Consider the following 21,342-nt stretch of genomic DNA (forward strand, 5'->3'; position numbering starts at 1 on the left):
CCCGCCCCCGGCGCCTCCCGCCAGGTGCGGCCCAGACACCGCTGCGGTGCCACCCGCGGCCCCGCGGGAGTTCAAGGCCCCTTTACACTCCCGGGTACAAGCAAACCTCTCTGCGCGAGACCTAAGGCCAACTTTATGCGCGAAATTTGACGCGCAAAATTTCTTTTCTCCAGGTCTCAATTTACAGAGAGTCAAGTCCTGGATTGCTGCCGTACTCCTGACTTGGAAATTTGGCAAGAACACTTGAGTGGCGGAACCCGCCGAGGGAGTTTGCCCCTAAAAGCTGCGGAATTCTACCTCTGCTCATCAAAGGCAGTGAGGGGGAAGTTGAAAGTGTTGGAGAGAGCGGGAATCTGGAGTTCAGAGCCTGAAACTTCGCGCCTCTGGAAGCAAGACCTGAGATCAAAGAGAATTGCTCTTGAGACCCTGGAAGGAGAAGGTAATCCGAGTAGAGAGCTTTAAATCAGCCTGCCCCAAGATTTGCGGCCCAGAGCCTGCTCTCCGGACCTTGAAGGCCCTGCCTACCTCAGAGTGCTCCGCGTGCTGGGTGCCCAGTTCAGAGCTTGTGGGGAGATGGGCTGCTGCTGCTTCTTCTTTTTTTTTTGTAGAGATGAGGGTATTGCTATGTTGCCAGGCTGGTTCAATTGGTTGAGTAGATGGACTAGTATCAGTACCTGTCCTGATGGCTGATGGGATAAAGAAAATTCAGAGATGAGAAGGAAAAGTGGAAAAGGGAGGATGAGCAGAGTGGGGGAAAGGAAAGTGGTTTCCTTGGGAGGTTAGGTTTTCAAATATTGCTTGTTCCTTCTTTCTTTGGCAGGAGGAATGCACGCAGCCCAGGTTGGAGGGAAGGAGGTAAAGATGAGGAAAAGCTTGAGTTTGGGCAAAGCAGCACGTGTAAGCATGATCTATTTTTATTTATCAACAGAAAGAAATAGTAGTCTTAGTCATTTCAACGGACTAAGTGTGCGTTAGAGATCAAGATTTTGCAGACCTGAGAATACTTGGAAAAGAAAACGTAGTCCCTGACCTATGGGATACATAATTACAGCATGAATACGTAATTATGGGATGAATGATGAAACCCATAGGAAGGGTACTATGTGCTTTGCCTGTGCTTAGAACTTTACCTATGTTTACTCTTTCAGTTCTCAAAACAACCTCCAATGTAGGTAACATTATGCCAAGTTCGTAGGTGAGAAATCCGAGGCACAAAGTGGTAGTGTGTCTTGCTCCAGGTCACACAGCTAGTAAGCAGCAACCAGTCTGGCTGCAAAGTCTGTGCCTTTAACTAGCTGCCTGTATCACACTGCTCTATGAAAGCTTTGGAGGTGAATAGATAAGAGGGTTCTTTTTAAGATGATGATTTTATTTTATTTTAGACAGGGTCTTGTTCTGTTGCCCAAGCTGGAATGCAATGGCATGATTCCTAGCTCACTGCAGCCTCCCACTCCTCAGCTCAAGTGATCCTCCTACATCAGCCTCCCAAGTAGCTAGGACTACAGGTGCATACCACCATGCTCCAGCTGATTTTGATTTTTTTTTTTTTTTTTTGTAGAGTTGAGGGTCTTGCTATGTTACCAGGCTGGTCTCAAACTCTGGGCTTCAAGCAATCTTCTTGCCTCAGAAAAATGACTAATTTTGAAAGAGTGCATACAGAGGAGGAAATAAATGCTGTTTCCAGGAGGACTCTGGAGGGAAAGGGCTTATAGAACTGAGGGGCCAGGTGTGGTACGGACCATGCACACAGGGTTTGGGCATCAGGCTGCCTGGGTTTAGATCCAGCTTGAATAAGGTACTCATCTTTCTGAAGCTACAGATTTCTCTTCTACAAAAGAGTATCCACCTCATAAATAGCTTAAAATTAAATGTGATAATGAGTGTAAAGTGCTCTACACTGTGCTCGGCACATTTTAGACAGTCAATAAAGATGAACCACTACGTTTGAACTTCTGCTTGAGACTGTAGGCCATTTGTGGGGAGAGACCTCTTCCCATTGATCTTCGTATCTTCCAGTGCCATCCATAGAAATTTGTACTTCATAGTGGCACAACAATACAAGTAGATGGATACGAACTTGGGAGAAAGAAAACTTAGAAGAGTAAAAATAAATAGAGTGGGTGAGAAAATAATCAGACTATGAGCTAAGCATTTTCATGCCTGTCACATTACTTCTTATTAGCCTCACTTTACAAAGAAGGAAAGTGAGGCTTAGAGAGGTTAATAATAACTTGTTTAAGGTTACATAACCGAGAAGTGTCAGCCTCCATTTGGACTTAGGTCAAGTGACTCTAGTTATCATGTTCCTTATCACTGTGTTTACTGTCTTGCAGCATAGCATGAAGAAGGGGCCAAGGAAAGAAGCATAGTCTTGGGTAACTTATTAAGGGTACTACATTATCTATAATTTGTTTAAAAATTCTTTAGGCAGAGGAATGTGTCTGTGTATACATTAATTTTAAACCTTTGAAGCAGTTAGTCTTTTATTTGAATACCATAATCAGTAATGCAAATCACCAGTATTGCAAATTAACATTAAAAAATTTCAAATTTTGGAGACCACTATATGGAGTGTCACCATCTAAATCAGTGCACGGAGAGTTTACTCATTAGCACAAGAGATAATAGAAATAACTATTCATGGTAAAGCCAATTTTGTTCAAATTATGTGGATTAGCAAGACATATGAGGACTGCACAGAAGAAGAATAAAAACTAAAAGGCCAGCTTCCTCGTACTGCTGCTGAGTGCTGTGTCCACACATTGGCCCCAAACGATTCTACTTTCTGACCTGAGATGAGTTGAATCCTCCCATTCAAACTTGACTCAGGCTGAACCATTTTATTAGGGCCTTATTGAAATACCAGTGCTGGGATTCCATAGAGTTTACAAAATAACAGATTATAGAATGGTTTTCATGCCTGCTTGTTAATAAACACTCATGTGCAATAGATTTGGGGTTCAGCCTTGTGCTTATTGGACCCTACTACCTAGCAATGAGATAATGGGAAAGGAACCTACAGCTTCATTCACATCTAATCTTTGAAGGCTATTGTCAGGCAGCAAAGACACCCTGGCAACAGACCAATTTGACTTGGTCAAGATGTCACAGACCATCAGTGTCATAAAAGGGGTTAGTTATTGAAAGAGCAAGTCAAATGAACTCAACAGTCTTAGATTTAAGTTACAGTTCCAGAGTTAGTTAAGTTACCCGTTTGGAACTGGCTCTTTAATCTTTAGAAATCGCCTATCATCTCTGGCCCTTTCTTTTCTTCCATGTACATTGGGTCTTTTCAAAGGGCTAATGCGGACCAAATGAAACAGTTTATGTCTGAACAACAAATGATGCAATACTGTGGATCATATGTCTGGTGTGTGCAATGCCATTGATAATCAAACACCATTTGGGGGGATGCAGAATGTACACATGGTATCATTCTTTCACATGCGTATATAAAAAATAGGGGAATTATGTGGTCCCCAACTGTTTTGGCACCAGGGACCAGTTTCATGGAAGACAATTTTTCCATGCACGGGGATGGGAGGTGAGCATTAGATTCTCGTAAGCAGCACACAACCCACATCCGTCACATGCAGCTTACGATAGGATTTCCCTTCCTATAAGAATCTAATACTGCCATTTATGTGACAGAAGGTGAACTCAGATTGTGATGTGAGTGAAGGGGAGCAGCTGTAAATACAGATGAAGCTTCACTCACTTGTAAGCTGTTCACCTCCTGCTGTGTGGCTCAGTTTGTAACAAGCCACAGACCAGTACTGGTCCATGGCCCAGGGGTTGGGGACCACAGTATTACACACATGTATGTATGTACATAAAAACAATCTAAGCTCGGCGCCTGTGGCTCAAGTGGCTAAGGTGCCAGCTACATACACCTAAGGTGGTGGGTTTGAATCCAGCCCGCCAAACAATGACGGCTGCAACCAAAAAATGGCCAGGCATTGTGGCAGGTGCCTGTGGTCCCAGCTACTTGGGAGGCAGAAGCAGGAGGCTCGCTTGAGCCCAGGAGTTGGAGGTTGCTGTGAACTGTGATGCCACAGCACTCTACCCAGGGGGATAGCGTGAGACTCTGTCTTAAAAAAAAACAACAAAAACCCCCCAACAATCTATAGACACAAACCAAAGAATAATGACTTCAAGAGCAAAAGATTGGGGTCCCAGAGTGTGGGGAAGACAGTGAGTGTGAAAGGAGCCTTTGCTTCCATTGTATGACATTCTGTGATGTTTGCAATTTTTAAAGCACATGTCTTGATCATGCTTATAATTACATTTTTAACTTAAAATAATCGTTTGTAGCAGTGAACCTTGCCCAGAAAAAGGGGTAGTGATAGGAGGAAAGAGGAACAAATCAAGAGAACAGGATTATATCACAAAAGCAGTTTTGTTTTTTTTTTGTTTTTTTACAAAAGTTTTTTTTTGGGGGGAGGTGTTGAGACGGAGTTTCACTTTGTTATCCTAGGCTAGTGTGCCATGGTGTCATAGCTCACAACAACCTCAAACTCTTGGGCTCAAGAGTAACTGGGACTATCGGCACCTGCCACAACACCTGGCCAGTTTTTCTATTTTTGGTAGAGATGGGGTCCTGTGCTAGCTCAGACTGGTCTTGAACTCAAGCTCAGGCGATACACCTGCCTCAGCCTCCCAAAGTGCTTGGATTACAGGTGTGAGCCACTGTGTCCAGTCCAAAAGCTATTTTATTAAAAAAACAGAATACGGATTTTAAAATTTTAGGAAACATTATCCTAAGCCATGCCCATGTTTAAATTCTGGGTCAAAACAACTGCATGTCCCTGACATATGTCTTGTGCTGCTTGGGAGAGAAAAAAGAGTTAAAAGCTTATATTATTCTAGGAAATGATTTATAGTATTTAGAACATTTGTTATTATAAATTTGTATTTAAGTATTTTATGTATACTTAAGTTTAAATAAAATTCTCAGTTTCACTGAGGATGCATCTAATAATGAAGCCTCATGGCAAATGTCTGATTTATTGTTCAGTTAATTCCTGCAGCCCATGATGCAGAAGGTCTGCCCAGGCTCAGGATGTCAGGTTCAGCCTATGCTGAGCAAGGAGTCACCTATGCTGAGCATAGTTGGCAGCTGAAAACACCAGGGCTCCTCCGGGCTTATGTTTTACTATGTAAGTACCAAGTGGATGGAGGGGGTCTCAAGGGGTCAGGTCACACTGTGCCAGAAAGGGCCTTTCCGGATTTATCTAACTCTCTGCAGAGGATCCTTCATCAACATTCTGTAGCTCCTCCGTGACTCTAGTTTGGATCACACCTTAAGGTGAATCCAGCATGGTGCATTGTTTGATTCAACATGAATGTATCCCACTGTATGGCCAGGAACGGGAGGAGTTATTTAGGCAGAAGAAAGTTCACAGAAAAAGGGCAGGCCAACTACAAGTACTGGGGAATTGGAAAGGAAAATGAAATCTGTCCCACGTGGATATAGCAGCGCTTCTCAAACTTTAGCAGGCATAAAAATCACCTGAAGGGCTTTTGAAACCACAGATTGCTGGTCCTACACCAGAGTTTCTTATTAGATTTGGGGTGGGGCCTGCGAATCTGCATCTCTTAACAAGTTCGCAGGTGATAAGATGCTACTAGTCCAGGAACTACACTTTGAGAACTGCTGGGCATAAACGACTAGGAGGAAGATGGTGAGAATCAAACCTGGAGAGGTAGGCAGGGCCATATAGGCCAAGTTAACTCTTAAATTATATCTTAAGGGGCATTGGGAAAGCCCTGGAAGTTATATGACCCAGCAGATGTTTTAGAAGCATTGCTTGGCAAGGAGAGAGCCAGATCAAGGAACAGGTAGAGGGCTTATCTATTCTGGAGGGTGGCACATAGTTGGAGACTGTAGAGTAATCTGGATAAGATGCATGATGGTGATTAAAACATCTGCAGATTGTTTTACAGTGTCCTTGAGTTATATGTATTTGAAAAATACACAGTGTTTCAAAAGTCACCTCTAAAGTCACCGTGCATGGAAAAAATGGGAGATTGTAGCTAAATGTACCTTTATTTACAAAACATTCGTTAGAAAATTTTTCAAAGAAGTGGCCAATGTGTAAAGAATATTTTGTTTGTATTTTGTAAAATAAATTGTCTAGGTTTGGAGAATCTGCTGGAGAGGACTGTGTTTGTGGATATATGGACCAGAGATCAGAGGCAACGTAGATAGAAGAACAGGGAATGCTTTTAAAGCTGTGCTTTCCATTTGGTAGTATAGGAGAAATTTTACATTTTCTTCAAAGAGGAATAACAAAAGATATGTTTATTATGATCATGATTTTCAGGCTCTGAATCAAGTTTATGGAATACATTTATTTCTTGTCACATTTAGTTCTTTCTTAAAATTCTGAACAGCATCTCCTGCACTCGATACTGCAAATGATGGGACAGCTGGAGTCCATGATTTTGAAAGTCTGAAGCCTTCTTTACTGCTTTCTGCTCTAATGAGAAACATCATTTCCTTGTGCTTTCAAGCCCTATCAAGAATTGCATAACTGATGGCTTACAGTTATGAGCTAGAAAAACAATTCCATTCTTTACACATGAAAAACTCCTAGAAATTCTTAAGATCAATATCCTCAAAGGGGAACAAAGACAGATAAAAAAAGTTCACAGGCAAATAAAGACAAACCTCCTAAAATATCTGCAAGTATGTTTAAACTCAGTTACAGTAAGAATGAAACTTATGCACACTGGCAGAAAAATTTTGAAAAGCAGGGGCAGAAAGTTAAGAGAGAACAACTAGAATTCTCCCAGCCCTCCTTCTTTCACATCCATAAATCCCTTCATGAAAAGCCATGTGAGTAATGAAAACTACAAGTAGCCAAAGAAAGGTAGAAGTGGGTGGTGTAGAGGAGAGCACTGTGATTTCTCCATGACTTTGCTGAGGAGACATTCAGCAGCTTAGGTAGGCTATGGCTCCAAGACAGGACTCAGATTGAGCAAATCAAAGTCTAGACAAAGAATCAGCCTCAGATTAATTGTCATGAATGAATAATCCACATACAAAATGAAAAAATGGCACATTATATCCTTATATTTTACTTGCTGTCTGTATTAAATATTCATGTTCATTTTAACTATTATAATAGAACTGAGGCTTTAAAGAAAATGTAAATGATATATATCTATCAATGATTCCATCATTGAATGGAATCTTGGATTAAAAAGAATTAAAACACCCCTGAGTATGTGGTTGTTGTAAACTATGATGATGCCACTGCACTATGGCTAGGTGACAGAGCAAAACTGACTCCAGGCTCGGTGCCTATGGCTCAAGTGGCTAAGGCGCCAGCCACATACACCCAAGGTGGTGGGTCTGAATCCAGCCCAGGCCTGCCAAACAACAATGACGGCTGCAACCAAAAAATAGCCGGGCGTTGTGGCGGGCGCCTGTGGTCCCAGCTACTTGGGAGGCTGAGGCAGGAGAGAGCCCAGGAGTTGGAGGCTGCTGTGAGCTGTCATGCCACGGCACTCTACCCAGGGGGACAGCTTGAGGCTCTGTCTCAAAAAAAAAAAAAAGACAGTCTCCAAACAAAAAAATAAATAAAAGCCATTAAATAATTCATCCGAAAGCAGAACTCAAACTGATACCTACAGAAATAAAAACAAACCAAACAAACAAAACCCCTAAAAAGACCCTGGAAGAAACTATAAACGTTAGGAAAAAAAGTAATGAATAAAATACTCATTTGTTCTATGGCAGACGCATCATGTAGCAGTTGAGGATACAGGCACCGGCACTGGAAATAGATTGATATCCGGACCTTACGAGGAATAACACACTGAATACCTGTGAATTGTCAACAGTGATATAATATCAATACCCACTCCTTCAAGGCTACAAGTATGGTTAAATGCAATAATCAAAGTAACAGTTTCACTACAGAGTTGGGCACATTTAACTGCTAAGTATTTTGACGATGGTGATGAAGATGGAAAAGAAATATGAAAAGTAAACTAGCTTACCATGGGGGGCAGCTTCAGATAGTTTCATCCTTGGCCCCTGATTCTAGCATTGTTATTTAACTAGGAGGTTTTGGACAACTGGCTTCAGGTCACAATTCTGCTCAATGAGGAGGTAGCTTCAACCTTTTATCTTCTCTTGTGTCCGAGGTGGGCTCGCATTAAGGAAAAGAGCTGATGGGAACACTTCGTAGAGAATTTGTGTTGTAGTATTTTGATTTTTTTTAGATTTGTTTTAAATAAAGAACTCATTCATATTTAGCTTTCAATGAGAAAAATTAACATGCCTGTGCCTGCCTAGCCCAAGAAAATCCCACAAAGAAGTGGCCATCTTCCCATTCCTCCCAAGGACATGGCTTGAGAATCAAAGACAGAAAAAAACTTGGATTTTAGTTTGTCTTTAATATAACTAGAACATTTCAGTAGTAAACAATGATGTAAGTACAAAACATCAAAGCATGTTATCTATCAGTAGTTCTTAACGGTCACGTGGTCACAAGGTTGGAACTGAGGTCACTCATATTTTCAAGAAATAAAATTCACCCTGTTTCAGTGGAATCCATGTTCTGGCAGTTGGAAGGCAAAGGTGAGGCTCATTCTGGTGCCAAGCGTATCCACTTTACTGGAAAGTAGCTTTCTTCTCTCTCCCTCCCTTGACATTTTAAAAAAACTGTTATTTTCCTTTTATATTAAAAGTGCAATGAGAACTGGAGGGGCCTTTCCTAAATGAAGTAAAATTAACTATACATGCCACACATTTCTGGGTCAATATTCCTGGTTAAATTCCCTCAGTATTAGAAATTCATAGAAAATTAATTGTTAAGTTAGTACACTCTCAGACCCACAATACCATTTAGAGTTCACAGTACAAGGCTCTGTGGTATAACGTGCCTATAAGCAGCTTCCTGTCATAGACTGAGGCCACGGAACTTCCCTGCAGAACAGATCCATTGTTGGCATAAACTGTGGTCACTGTGGGCTTCTCAGATAGAATGTTCTGGATGCGGAGAACCTATTCAGAGGATACAAAGTATTAATATAAACCACCATCCACTTAAGTCACTCAATCACCAATAAGCCCTGTCTTCCACAAAGACACACTGATTAGGAGGACATGCTGCTGAAAATAGCAGTTACTAATCTTTTTAATGCTTAAATTAAAGTACTTTCTCAAACTTCAAAGAAAGTACTTTCTTAAACCATCTAGTTATTCCATGCCAACACAGGATTTAGTGTTATTATAGCAGTTCAGCATTAATAGAAATACTTTTACACTAATGGGCCCACTCTCACTCTACTTCAACATGAACAAAAATCATGTCATGTGGTGAATTGACAATAAACCAGATATTTTGAAAATTGCTAGTATACCACCCAAGAAGGGCACATGTCTTTATAAAAATGCTTTTTGACTAGTTTCCACTGTAATTTAATACATCAAAAGATTATCTTTTCTGAAGTATGTGAATAAAGTAACATTCTGCCAATTATTGGCTTAAAGCAATTACAAAGCCACTGCATAAGTTTATTGTATTATTGGTTTAAAAGAACTAAACAAATCATCCCCTTGACAGTTTATTGTATTATTAGTTCAAAAGGACTTGAATAATTAAGGTTGAAGAACTGAAAATATAAAAACCTCTGATGAGGGAGGATTGTTCGGGTCATACACGAAGAGCTTCTGGCCATTAGGTTGACAGCCTGCCCAGATGTCCCCCGAGGAAGGATCAATAGATAAATTATCCACCAGTGTATCCAACTTAAGTACCTTCCAAATGAAAAAATGCCAACATCTAAATGACATGAGAAGCTTGATTCAGTAATTTAGAGCTAACCTTTCCTGCCTCCATGCACGTGGGGGAATTATACAAATCTCCCTCCTTCCACTCTCTAACTCTAATATTGCTTAAAATAAATTTCATAATCTAGTTTGGAGCTGCTTTTCATCTTTCCTTAAATTAAGGAAGTTAGGGTGTTAATCAATCTCTCTAAGAATCTTTTTAAAAAATGAATTCTTTCTCCCTTAAAAGATGCACAAGGATCAGTTTGCTCAAGGAACTCAATCAAAGCAGGATAGGAAATTCTTAGTCAACCTAAAATATGTGTTGTTGAGCAGGAAGGAAATAATAATGGTGTGGAACCCAATTTCTACCTTCATTTATTATTGAAAGAGCTGACAACGTGCATAAATCTTCATTTGAGAATTCATCTATTAGTCTTTTCAATTGTGAAAATTCTTATTGGAATTCACTGGCTGCCATCAATACTTCATGGAATGGGCCCTAAATCTGATGCAGATATCACTCTCAACCTGCTGCTGCATGTAATCACAGTTGTTCCTTGTGATCACTGGCAACAGGAGAGTTCTCTAGTTATGGGGAGATAATACCTAAAAACCCAGAATACCTACACTAGAATTTATATTGTTCTCAGTGTGGTATGATAATAATGCCAGTGTAACTATGTAATGGCAAAGTATAAAAAAAATGATGTCTATATATACTTAAAAAAGAGGGAATTTACCTTCATTTGAGTCAAATTCATATCAGGGTGTTTTTCCAAAACATGAATTTCATGAGCCAGTGCATCAGCAACATAGATATACCTTTGCAGAAAGGACACACTAGTTAGAGCACCATGCCAATATAAAGCTTCATTAACACAGTGTGAAAGAATAAGTCTTAATAACCTGCCAAGAAGTTAATCAATGATAGGCCCTCAAGGAATGCTTGATAAAGGTCAATTTTTATTTAAAAAGTAAGCTTTCAAAATCAATTCAGTAGTGCTACAACAATCATGGAATTATTAAATTATTTTTCAAAAGGCTTGCAACAAAAAAGCAATGTAGGACATCATTTTGAATATAAAGTCTGTGATATTGCCATTGAAATGAGAATAAAACAAAATGGCTACAAAAGAAAAGCTTTTACAGTACACAGTATAATTTTATATTTCGAAGTATCATTTACATATAGAAATATACGGTACAGAACACCTTAAAAGTGTTTATTTACTGATACTAAACAAAATATTAGCACATGGAGACTTTTAAGAGTCAGAGATAAGTGTCTATCCAGAATAATCTGTCTATGTCTAAGAAGAGTGAACGAATTAACTGTTTTCCAGGGCAACTGTTCCACCGAGCATTTATCACATGTAATGAGGGAGGAATGTTTGCAAAATCAGGTCTTGGTCTAAAGTATGGGAAAGTAGAAAGGGGAAGTTGGAGTTTATCTATTCAATGAAGTTCAACCTCTTAACCTAACTTGATTCGACAAGCAATCAGATTCCACTGAATTTTTAGCATACCAAAGTGACATAATAACAAATGGTCAGTTCCATTCAACAATTACTGAGCCCTTGCTTTGCATCTGGCACTGTGCTCAGCATGAGAAGACGAGGAAGACAGAAATCCTGTCTTGAGGATTTAGCTTGTCCTTACAAGCTAACAGGCTACGGAAAGACAAAGCTGGTAAGACTATAAACAATGGCAGTAGACAGAAAACAAGTAGAAAGAAAGTCTCCTACTCCAGCCAGTGAGGATGCACACCGAAGCCAGGCAGGTCTCCGTGGAGAGAAGGACCAGTGGGGTTAGGAGGCACAGTGAGAACCAGTATGACAGGCTCCCAGGCTGGACAGGAATGGTGACAGAGAACAAGGTAAAGCTGACTCCCCCGCCACTTTCATCATTTTTTTTTTTAGCTTGAGTAACTAGAAAGTTTGACTTTCATAATGGCAATATGAGAGTTGGAGAGCAAAACAGATTTGACTGGAGAGGCTGGATGAGGTCAGTCAGAAACAATTTAAATTAAATGATTCTACATTCATTTTCTGTAATCAACAAGAAAAGTGGAGAAATTGCATCACAAAAATAAGGATGGCTAGTTGTCAAGGGATGCCACATTTATTTTATGTTATATTTGTGAGAGTTTAAATTGTTCAGTGAGCTAAGGCAGTGGACGAGAAAGCTAATAAAGAATTTAATATCCTTTCTTAGAGGCTGTGCATATGAAAACAGTGAGATAATTTTGGAGGACAATTTGGCTATGTCTACTGAAGTTAACGCTTAAAGGATTCACACGGTTTGAACAAGTAGGTCTATATCTAGGGCTTTGTTTTACAGAAACACTTATATAGATGTGCAAAGGGGCTCATGATACATTCCGCCAGTGCCATAGCTGGGATTTGAACCCATGTCTGTAAGAATCCAAAATCTGCATTATGCTATAATATTCTCTTATGGAGTTTTTCTTTAAAATCTACTTAGACAAGTGTAAGTTTCAGTGGTAAATGAGATATATACAATTTTGGGGGGGGAGGGGTGATTTGTTTGCTTTGCGTTGGCAGGGTAAAGATGAAGTCTTTGAAATAAAATAAAGGTGTGTTCCTAAAAGGGTTTTTGTACAGAAAAAAATATAACCGACATATTCATCAAAGTTGAAGTTTTTGGTATAAAACAAAGGTGTGCTCCTAAAATGGTCTTTATACAGAAAAAAATAGAACCTACATATCCATGAAACAGAGCACTGGTTCAATTCATTTAGGAATTATTTCTTGTAATGGAATAATATGTAGCCAATAAAAACAATGATATATTTACTTAAAAGGATATACCTACCTAATACTTTAATCTGTATGCATAAGTCTGATCACACTTCAAAATTTCTATTTGTAAAATTAAATTTATTATATTATTAAATTTATTATTATATTAAATTAATAATATATGCCAAAATTCACACACATATGATAAATGTAAATATATATAATAGATACATATTGTTTATAAATACATCTACAAAATATATATAATCATATATAGTATATGTATTTATATATGTTATATAATATGTAAAAAATTTCAAGCAGCTATTTTCATAGTGAAAAGGAAAATAAAAAGCAAAGTAAAACTTTGTCCAACACCATGACTGAGGAAAAATTAGATATTCTGTAAGGGGTCATACTTATTATCAGGTGAAATACTGATCCCATTTGCTGTATCAAATCCCTCTGCTACCACTTTAACTTCATTTGGACTGTAGTAAACAACATTTGACCACCGTAAGTTCAAGTATGTTTCCAAATACTTTAAGAACGGATCAGAGAAATAGTGGTCATTGGTGGCGTAGAAATGCGCTGGTCCAACAGCTGTGATATCATTCACACTAAAAGATAAAAATAACAAGTGAGAGCAAATAAAAAGCCTAGTTAGTGTCCATATTAAAGATTAAGTATAGGAGCAGAGAGAGAGAGGTTTTTAATGGCAAAATACATAATGGATACATTGAACACTATCTGGGTGATGGCCATACTTAAAACCATGACTCAATCGTTACAGAAGTGATCCACGTAACCAAAAGTATTTGCACCCCTGTAAAAATGTTTAAATTTAAGAAAAGATTAAGTACCCTTCAGGTATATACCACATGTGCTTTAAATCTTTGGTATGAAGTTTTCCAGAAAAAAGTGAATTCAAATGACATGACTATAGTTACACACAATATACTAAAATGCTTGCCAGAGAATGACTTTGTATGGTACCTGGTAATTTGAAGACAGGGCATTTAGCAATTATGGTAGATTATTATGAAAGAAGAGAGAACTTTGTGCCATCAGGGTATTTTTTTGACAGCAAGAAATGCAGGGTTTAACAATTATATGTAAGGATGAGCTGCGTGTGGCATAGCACTGGAGAGAGCCTATCTGGAGAGCTGGTCAGGCCATCAGCAGTGTTTACCTAGCTTCAATTTACTCAGTTGCTGAATTTTCCTGAGTTCCCTTGCTTAGTTATTAGTCAAACTAAGGTTGACTGTTCAATTTCTACCTGCCTCACAGAGCCGACATGCCAAGAATGAACAGGCACTCAATAAACACTTGCAGAGAGATGGATGATGAAACTGCCATAGTACAATGCTTCAGGTGAGAGATTTATATGCTAAAAACAATTACATTTTTAAAATCAGTTAGGCAAGGGTGTTATTAAATTTAAATTCCAATTACCCTATGCAAAAATTTCAGAAAGAACTGCTTTATTCTTTATTAAATGAAAAATAGAGAGGTACAGGGAAGGTGGGTCTCCTTTTTCTGAAAACGCTCCATCATGCAGAGGCTGCCTGAATGGTATTTATGCGCCAACCCTTTTTTTGAAGTACATTTGGAAAGAATGATTGGACGTTACCTGCCTATGCCCTAGACTAGGAAAGCAGAAATTAAAACTATTCATCAAGTTTAAACTAAAAGAAGCAATAGGCTAATGCAAGCTGGACTGGGAGGATACACAGGATTGTCTTTTGGCCTCATTATCAACCAGCTTTATGTTAAGGAGGAGTGACCCACTTCCAACACGAAAGCCCTCAATTCTGTGAGGCCACTGCCCCAGCCACCACGAACCTGACAAAAGAATTTTGTATACAGTCCCATAGAAAGCATACGAACTTCATATAAAACAGACTACTCTCTCTTGGCAGGAATGGTATTATTATTATTATTTGGGTAATGAGTCATCTAAGATAAAGAGTGACAGCAGGAAAAAACAGTAAGTAGGCGCTGTCATCTACTCTTAAGATAGGGCTGGAGAGTATCACTGTGAGGTTGGGTAATTCACCCTTTCTCAAGGGAGTCCTCATACAGCACTGATTATTATAATTATCAACTTGCCCATGCCAGGCGTTCCCTAATTTGTAAGGGATATATATGAGGGCTGTCCAGCCAAGTAATATGAAAAATAGAGACATACATGGCTGGACACTTTTTGGACAGCCCTTTAATATCGGTAGATCTAAACTATATATTATGCAGTATATAGATTAGCTCTTACATATTGGTTCATAAATATACGCAGTACACACACAAACACACAAACACACAGTATGTATAAGCTTTCATAAAAAGGGAAAGGACCACTCACCACAGGAAATATCTGGAAATGCCAGAGTTAAAGTAGAGAGTGAACAAAATAAAGAAGTACCTTGGAAGAAGCTCATGTCTGATTGTTTTCAGATGCACCAGAGAATTTTCTTCTTCTTCAAATTTGAAAATTTCCACTGTATTCTTGAATTCCGGGTGGTTTACAACAAAGAGATAAACTGTGTCATCTAAAGAAATGAAAGGACGGAGTTAATTTACAAGACACAACCACAGGACCTCTGGGCAGACACTGACATTTAAATACCACCGGCAAGCAAAGGTTGAAGGTACAGCTGGTAGAGACCTAACGGATCATTCTTCTTCCCTGGCTCTCCCGTCACTGTCTGGTGTTATTTCTGATCGCTGGTCCCTTGACCTTTAAGAGAGAGTTTCCTGCTACATATACAGAATTCATGTATGATCTGCTTAAAGTTTAATTCGGAAATACAGCTCTTTTCAAATACAATAATCATAGGTATGTGAAAGGCTACAAAAAAAATCTAAACATTCTTTCAGGTGTTAATGGTTAGAAATTTCAAAATGTAACATAGCGTTTTGCTAGCTGAAGAAGCAAGTGTTTGTAGACGCATATAGAAATAAGTCATAAGTTAATTGGTCTCTTCCTACAAATATGATCTAAATACATCTTCTACAGTCATTTGTAAAGCACTGTATGTTTCTAAACATTGGTAGCTCATTGGTTCTTACCATGGTCTATGAAAGTGCTGATGCCATGTGGATTAAATGTAGCCAGATTAAACCCACGGCTGATTCTTAATTCCAGGGCCCTCAGCTTTTCTTCTTTTAGATCCATCATTAGTATTCCCCCAGGCTTATCTGGTGCAAAGCTGTGGAGTCCTGGAAATTTTAGACCCTTTCCAAAACAGTGAAAAAAGTTAAATACAAAGGCTTCTTAAGTATTCTTATATAGTAGACGAAAGTGGAAACTATACATGAACGATAGCAACTGGTTAAAGGTGGCGGCATAAAGCCACCAGCGTGCACACTCTCTCTCTTATACATTCACAAGCCCAGAGAGGAGATAATAGAAAAAACATTAATCGAGAGCTAGAAAGCTGAAAGCTGATCAATAGCTGATTTTGATGAATGGAGACACAAGATCAGAGATTTATTCTCTTCAGAGAGTAACCAGAAGGCTGGTGGACTAGGAGATTCCGGGCAGACTTGAGGGTGGAGACAAGTGACTGTTTACTATCTGGCTGGGAGCTCTCAGGCTTGGGCCTGCACGCTGCTTCTACAATGCCAGAAGTCGTGGTCAGCAGACACAGGCCTCACACTTCACCTCCAGTCCATCAGCAAATGTTGTCGGCTTCACCTTGAAAATATATCCTTTCAGGAGGGCACGGACAGTTGTCCGTGCTTCCTCCCTCTGGCTGCCCAGGTCCAGATCCCCATCATGACTGTGGCAACTGCCTCCTAACTGGCCTTTCTGCCTCTGTCCTTAACTCCCTACTGTTCACTGGCACTTCAGCATCCAGTCCCCGTCAGGCCACGTCACACCCCTGATCACAACACTCTAATGGCTTCCCACCACCCTCCAATTAAAGGCAAACATTCTGTAATCCTAACTACTTGAGAGGCTGAGGCCAGGGGATCGCTTAAGTCCATATTTGGAGGTTGCTGTGAGCTATGATGCTAAGGCACTCTACAGAGGGCAACAAGTGAGAATCTGTCTCAAAAAAAAAAAAAAAGAGAGAGAGAGAGAGAGAGAATTCTTCCCACGGCCTAAAGACCCTGTGTGATGGGCACTCTGCTCTGTCCACCTCAGACACCTATCTCACTTCCTTCATCTCCTACAATGCTCTTCCTCCTTGATGTTCTTCAACAAACCAAGCACATTTTTGATTTCTGCCTCTGGGCTTTTAAACACTGTTCCCTCTGCCTGGGACTATTCCCCACCTCCACCCCCGGCATCTAGAGTCTCTTCCCTCAATGTCTTTATATATGTACAAAATGTCACCCTCTCAATGAGGCCATCTCTCACCAAAATACCCTTGTCCTGCGCCATCCTGTTCTCTTACCCTGGCTTACCTCTCTCCCTGGCCGTTCCTGCTGTTGGACATATATATATACGTATTTACTTAATAAATACAACATATTTAGGGAACGGAGGGCAGAAACACACAGGGTCCCGAAGAGCTCCCTGTTACTCCCAGAGCACAGCTAGCTGTACAGCTCCTCCCAAGGCCTTTGTGCTGCTCTTCTTTTTGCCTGTAAGTCTCCTCCCCTCAACTCTATAAGACCCATGACTTCCCTTCCACCTGACCTCTCGGCAAATGTCGCCTATCAGAGAGGCCTACAATGTCAGCATGAGGCATCCTCCCACAGCTGTCATGTCCCGCTGCCCCACCTTGTGTTACATTTTAATAAAGCACTGTCATCACCTGACGTGTATTCACAAGCTCCATTAAAACACAAGGGGGGGACTTTGACTTATTAGTTCACTGCTAGATCCCAGTTCCAGGGCACAGTGCCTGGCATATATGCAGCCTTTCCCCACTGACACTCAAAATGTCACCTCATCATGTACTAGACCCAGTTATACACTGTCCATTTGGGGACTCTGTTTTGCTCTTCTGAGGTCTCACGCTTATTTCTGTGCCAGGATACCACTTTTTAAATTACCCCGCCTTGATATAGAAGATATGTGTATACTATATATATGAGAGATTAAATTATTCTGAATGGAACATTATTATTATTACATTTTTTATTTGTTTTATTCCTAGTATGTGGGGGGAATATAAAATTGAGTTTTATAAGTTCCTTTTGAATCCAGAAATTTCTCTGAACTCTCCACTTAGTTCTTTCTCATAGTGAATCTCTTGGCTTGTCTGAAAAACAGGTACCACGTTATCTGAAAATAATGGCAGCACTATCCTCTCTTTCCTATCTTACATTGCTTTTCCTCGTTTTCTTGGGTTATTAAGAATTCCAATAGACTACTGACAGTTGTGATGGTGTTGGGCATTTTCTTCCTGTTCTAAACATTAATGGGAATTAAGCTAATGTTTTGCCATTAAGAAGGATATTTGTGGCTCAGGGCCTGTAGCTCAAGTGACTAAGGTGCCAGCCACATACACTAGAGCTGGCTGGTTCGAATCCAGCCTGGACCTGCCAAATAACAATGACAACTACAACCAAAAACAGCCGGGTGTTGTGGCAGGTGCCTGTAGTCCCAGCTACTTGGAAGGCTGAGGCAAGAAAATCACTTAAGCCTAGGAGCTGGAGGTTGCTGTGAGCTGTGACGACACAGCACTCTACCCAGAGCCATAGCTCGAGGCTGTCTCAAAAAAAAAAAAAAAGATATTTGCTCTAAATTTCTGGGAAATTTCCTTTTTGTTCTAATTTGCTTGGAGGTTTTAATTGGGGATGAGTATTGAATTTTGCTAAATGCTTTTTGGCCTGCACTGAGACGATCCAGGTCCTTTCTCTTTTAAATCAATTAAATAGTAAATTATCTATCCATCCATCTACAAAATGCTGATTCATCCTTACATTCTCGAAGAAAAGTCTTCTAGGTGATAATAAATTTTACTTGCACTACTTTAGTCAGTTACTAATATGATGTAGTCATATTTTATGCAACTGTAAGGACACAAAATTAGACATAATAGGAAATCTCCAATTCAAAAAAAAAAATCTATCTACAATTGCACAATTTCATGGTTGGCAGACCCAGAAAGTAGAACAAACTGGATATGTGTTCTTCCTCCGTGGGGCGGCTACTTGTTATTGTTAGTATAACTAACTATTGTTAGTAACCTCCACTCTTTATCCGTGTCCCCAAACAGTAACAGGTTCACGTGCACAGGAAGCTCTATCAGGCACTGATCACTATCCATGGTAATTTTAACAGCCCCTACTATTTAAATCTTTTTTTTTCTCTTTTTAATGGCAGTAAAACACACATAAAATCCACTATTTACATGTGAATCCTTTAATAGCATTAAATTCACACTGTTGTTTAAATTTTTAAATTTTTTTTTTTTTTTTTTTTTTGGGCCAGGGCTGGGTTTGAACCTGCCACTTCCAGCATATGGGGCTGGGACTCTACTCCTCTGAGCCACAGGTGCCGCCCAAATTTTTAAATACTTTATACTATGTCATCCAATGGCTCATCAGGTGTGATGTTAGTTTTGACATGACCCTCAAACCCATAACTGGGGAATAAAGTGACCCAGATGAGCCAGAGTGCCAGGATGAATAAACAACCCCCATGATGTACGGGCTCTTCAATCAGAAGGGAGCATGTGTTGGAAAATGTTAAAGAGATAATGATGAGGAAGTGAAAATCGGCAGCGAAGTGGGAATGTTTCTAAATTTACAAAAAATTAAAACATAAAGGAAGAAAAGGTTGAATAACTAAAGACGGTTAATAGAAAAAAGCAAAAAAATAAAAATTCTACTGACACGGTAGATCTTTGCAACTGTAATATGCCCCTCAGCTAAAATGCTATAGATTGATGTGCCTGGAGAGCTCATCTGGCCTACTTCTGGTTCATTCCTCCGGGGGTTATAAAGAAATCCTGATTATAGATGATTTCTAGATCACACAGACCTCCACGAACACATGCTTGCAAAAAACAAACAAAAGGAAAACCAATACGATTGCCTTCTACTTTATTCAGAATTTCTGCATCTCTAGCTATGAATGATTGCAATCAGTAGTTCCATGTTTTTTCCTAACCCTATAGACACATATGAAAGCATACGCTTCTACAAAATAAACCCAGATCCCTATTATAAATACCACTTTATTCATTCTATGTAGGCAATTATATGAAACTTTTCTTTTAAAACCTTATTTTTTACATTAAACATGAATATTGGCGTTTCTGCCAAAGTGCACAGTATGTCTTTTTTCCCTCAGTAGCAATCACCAGCTGCTCACAGTTCTTCATATAAAAACCATCAGAACCCTGATGAGTTCTAATCCTCATTCCCTTCCAAGCTGAGTTCTTCCACTTTTCCCTTACAGAAGTCTGACAACTACTTTATTAGTGTGGAGACTCTATTCTAAAGTATCTCCAAGTTTTTCACATCCCTCCTGAGTCTCAGAACTTGAAAATAATGGATGTTGAAAGGGAACAGAACAAATACAGGGAGAGTTTAGAGCTGGATACTTGTTCCTAAAGAAAAACCAGAGCCATGAAGATGCCAAGGACACTTACCTCTCCCAAGCCAGAGAGGTAGGTGGTTAAGAACCTCCTCATCTGCCTGCTCATCTGGATATCCAATCAGAATGGATACTGGAGCGAGCCAGCATCACACAAGCTGACCAATTTTAAAGCATTTCTATCATATGCCCAGAAAGAATATTGCTTTTTCTATAGTAAGAATTAAGGCAAAGTGAAGGGTATAGATAAACTCAATTGCTGACTTTCCACTTATGACAAGCTGTTCAGGGGGCAACAGACAAGAAAAAGCATCGGCCTTGGTTTGGCAAAGTTAGTATAGTGTTCAAAAATAATTAATAATGGCAAGTGTATTTGCTTAAAATTGACTGTGACTAGGAAAGAAGGGTAGATGCTGTATTTAAAGTAGTATAATGGTCATACTGAATGTCCATAATACTGCTTCAAATATCCTTTTTAATAACACACCTTTAAAACACAGATGGCAATGGAAGATTTTATGGCAATGCATTAGGGAAATAAAGAGCAAGGCAGGCAGCCCCCAGGTTACAAACGAGATGGGTTCTGTAGGTTCATTCTGAAGTTGAATTTGAATGTAAGTTGGAAGAGGTACATTTACCCACGACCTGTAATAGCCCCCGTTTGTAAGTGCAAGTTATGCGTGAGCTAGATGTTTGTAACTTGGGGACAAGTTACTGTAACAGCCTCCATTCTTAAGTGCAGGTTGTATATAAGTAGGACGTTTGTAACTCGGGGACTGCTTGTTTATCAACTGGCAAAGAGCCTTCATCTCTACATTGAGAAAAGCTTGAACACAGGTTTTCCAAAATCCTCTTTGACCCACCCTTTTTTTCAGTACATATTTTGGAAAATGAGGAATGTTAAAAGCAAATTGCTATTTCACAGGCCTAATCAAATTCCCTTCCACCTCCTCTTCTGAGTCTGGGGAAGGAAGAAGACACTCACCACACTGAAGAAAGCCAGACCATTGGGAAGTATGTCAATATCTTCAGAGCCAGCTTCTGTAAGTTCAAGGAGCAGAGAAACCTCATGTGGAAATTCTGTTACTTGTTAGATAGAGCATAACTGGGACTTTGTTTACTTTACCAGAGTGCCTGTATCTTTAGGGATGGTTCCAATTTCATTTTTGCAAGGCACCATTCTTTTTAATAAATGTCAGTTTAAACCCCTTCCTGAAGTGAACTTTTGACTTTAAATATTAGATATTTTATGTTTACTCAAATCAAAGTCAAGTTATCACCACATTTCC

The 21,342-nt window shown here is 39.6% G+C and overlaps 1 protein-coding gene and 1 long non-coding RNA gene across 2 annotated transcripts in view; one reads left to right on the forward strand and one right to left on the reverse strand.

Moving 5' to 3' along the window:
• The first annotated feature begins 186 nt into the window (after positions 1–186).
• Positions 187–14,801, forward strand: LOC111728271. The gene is made up of 3 exons (XR_002775619.1): positions 187–439; positions 821–897; positions 13,843–14,801. It is a non-coding gene; the product is annotated as an uncharacterized LOC111728271 (long non-coding RNA).
• The window catches only part of PON2 (paraoxonase 2), a 29,623-nt gene continuing 16,670 nt past the window's right edge, over positions 8,390–21,342 (reverse strand). Inside the window, exons 3-9 of the mRNA XM_003782684.3 lie at positions 21,039–21,094; positions 15,622–15,787; positions 14,975–15,101; positions 12,972–13,172; positions 10,531–10,612; positions 9,647–9,775; positions 8,390–9,019 (exon numbers count right to left, since the gene is read on the reverse strand). Of these exons, the coding sequence (XP_003782732.1) occupies positions 8,861–9,019; positions 9,647–9,775; positions 10,531–10,612; positions 12,972–13,172; positions 14,975–15,101; positions 15,622–15,787; positions 21,039–21,094 (920 nt within the window). The 3' untranslated portion in view covers positions 8,390–8,860. The remainder of the gene's footprint in view (positions 9,020–9,646; positions 9,776–10,530; positions 10,613–12,971; positions 13,173–14,974; positions 15,102–15,621; positions 15,788–21,038; positions 21,095–21,342) is intronic.

The sequence above is a fragment of the Otolemur garnettii genome, unplaced genomic scaffold (assembly GCF_000181295.1).
Source record: "Otolemur garnettii isolate 467f Iridium unplaced genomic scaffold, OtoGar3 scaffold00005, whole genome shotgun sequence".
Classification (NCBI taxonomy): Eukaryota; Metazoa; Chordata; class Mammalia; order Primates; family Galagidae; genus Otolemur; species Otolemur garnettii.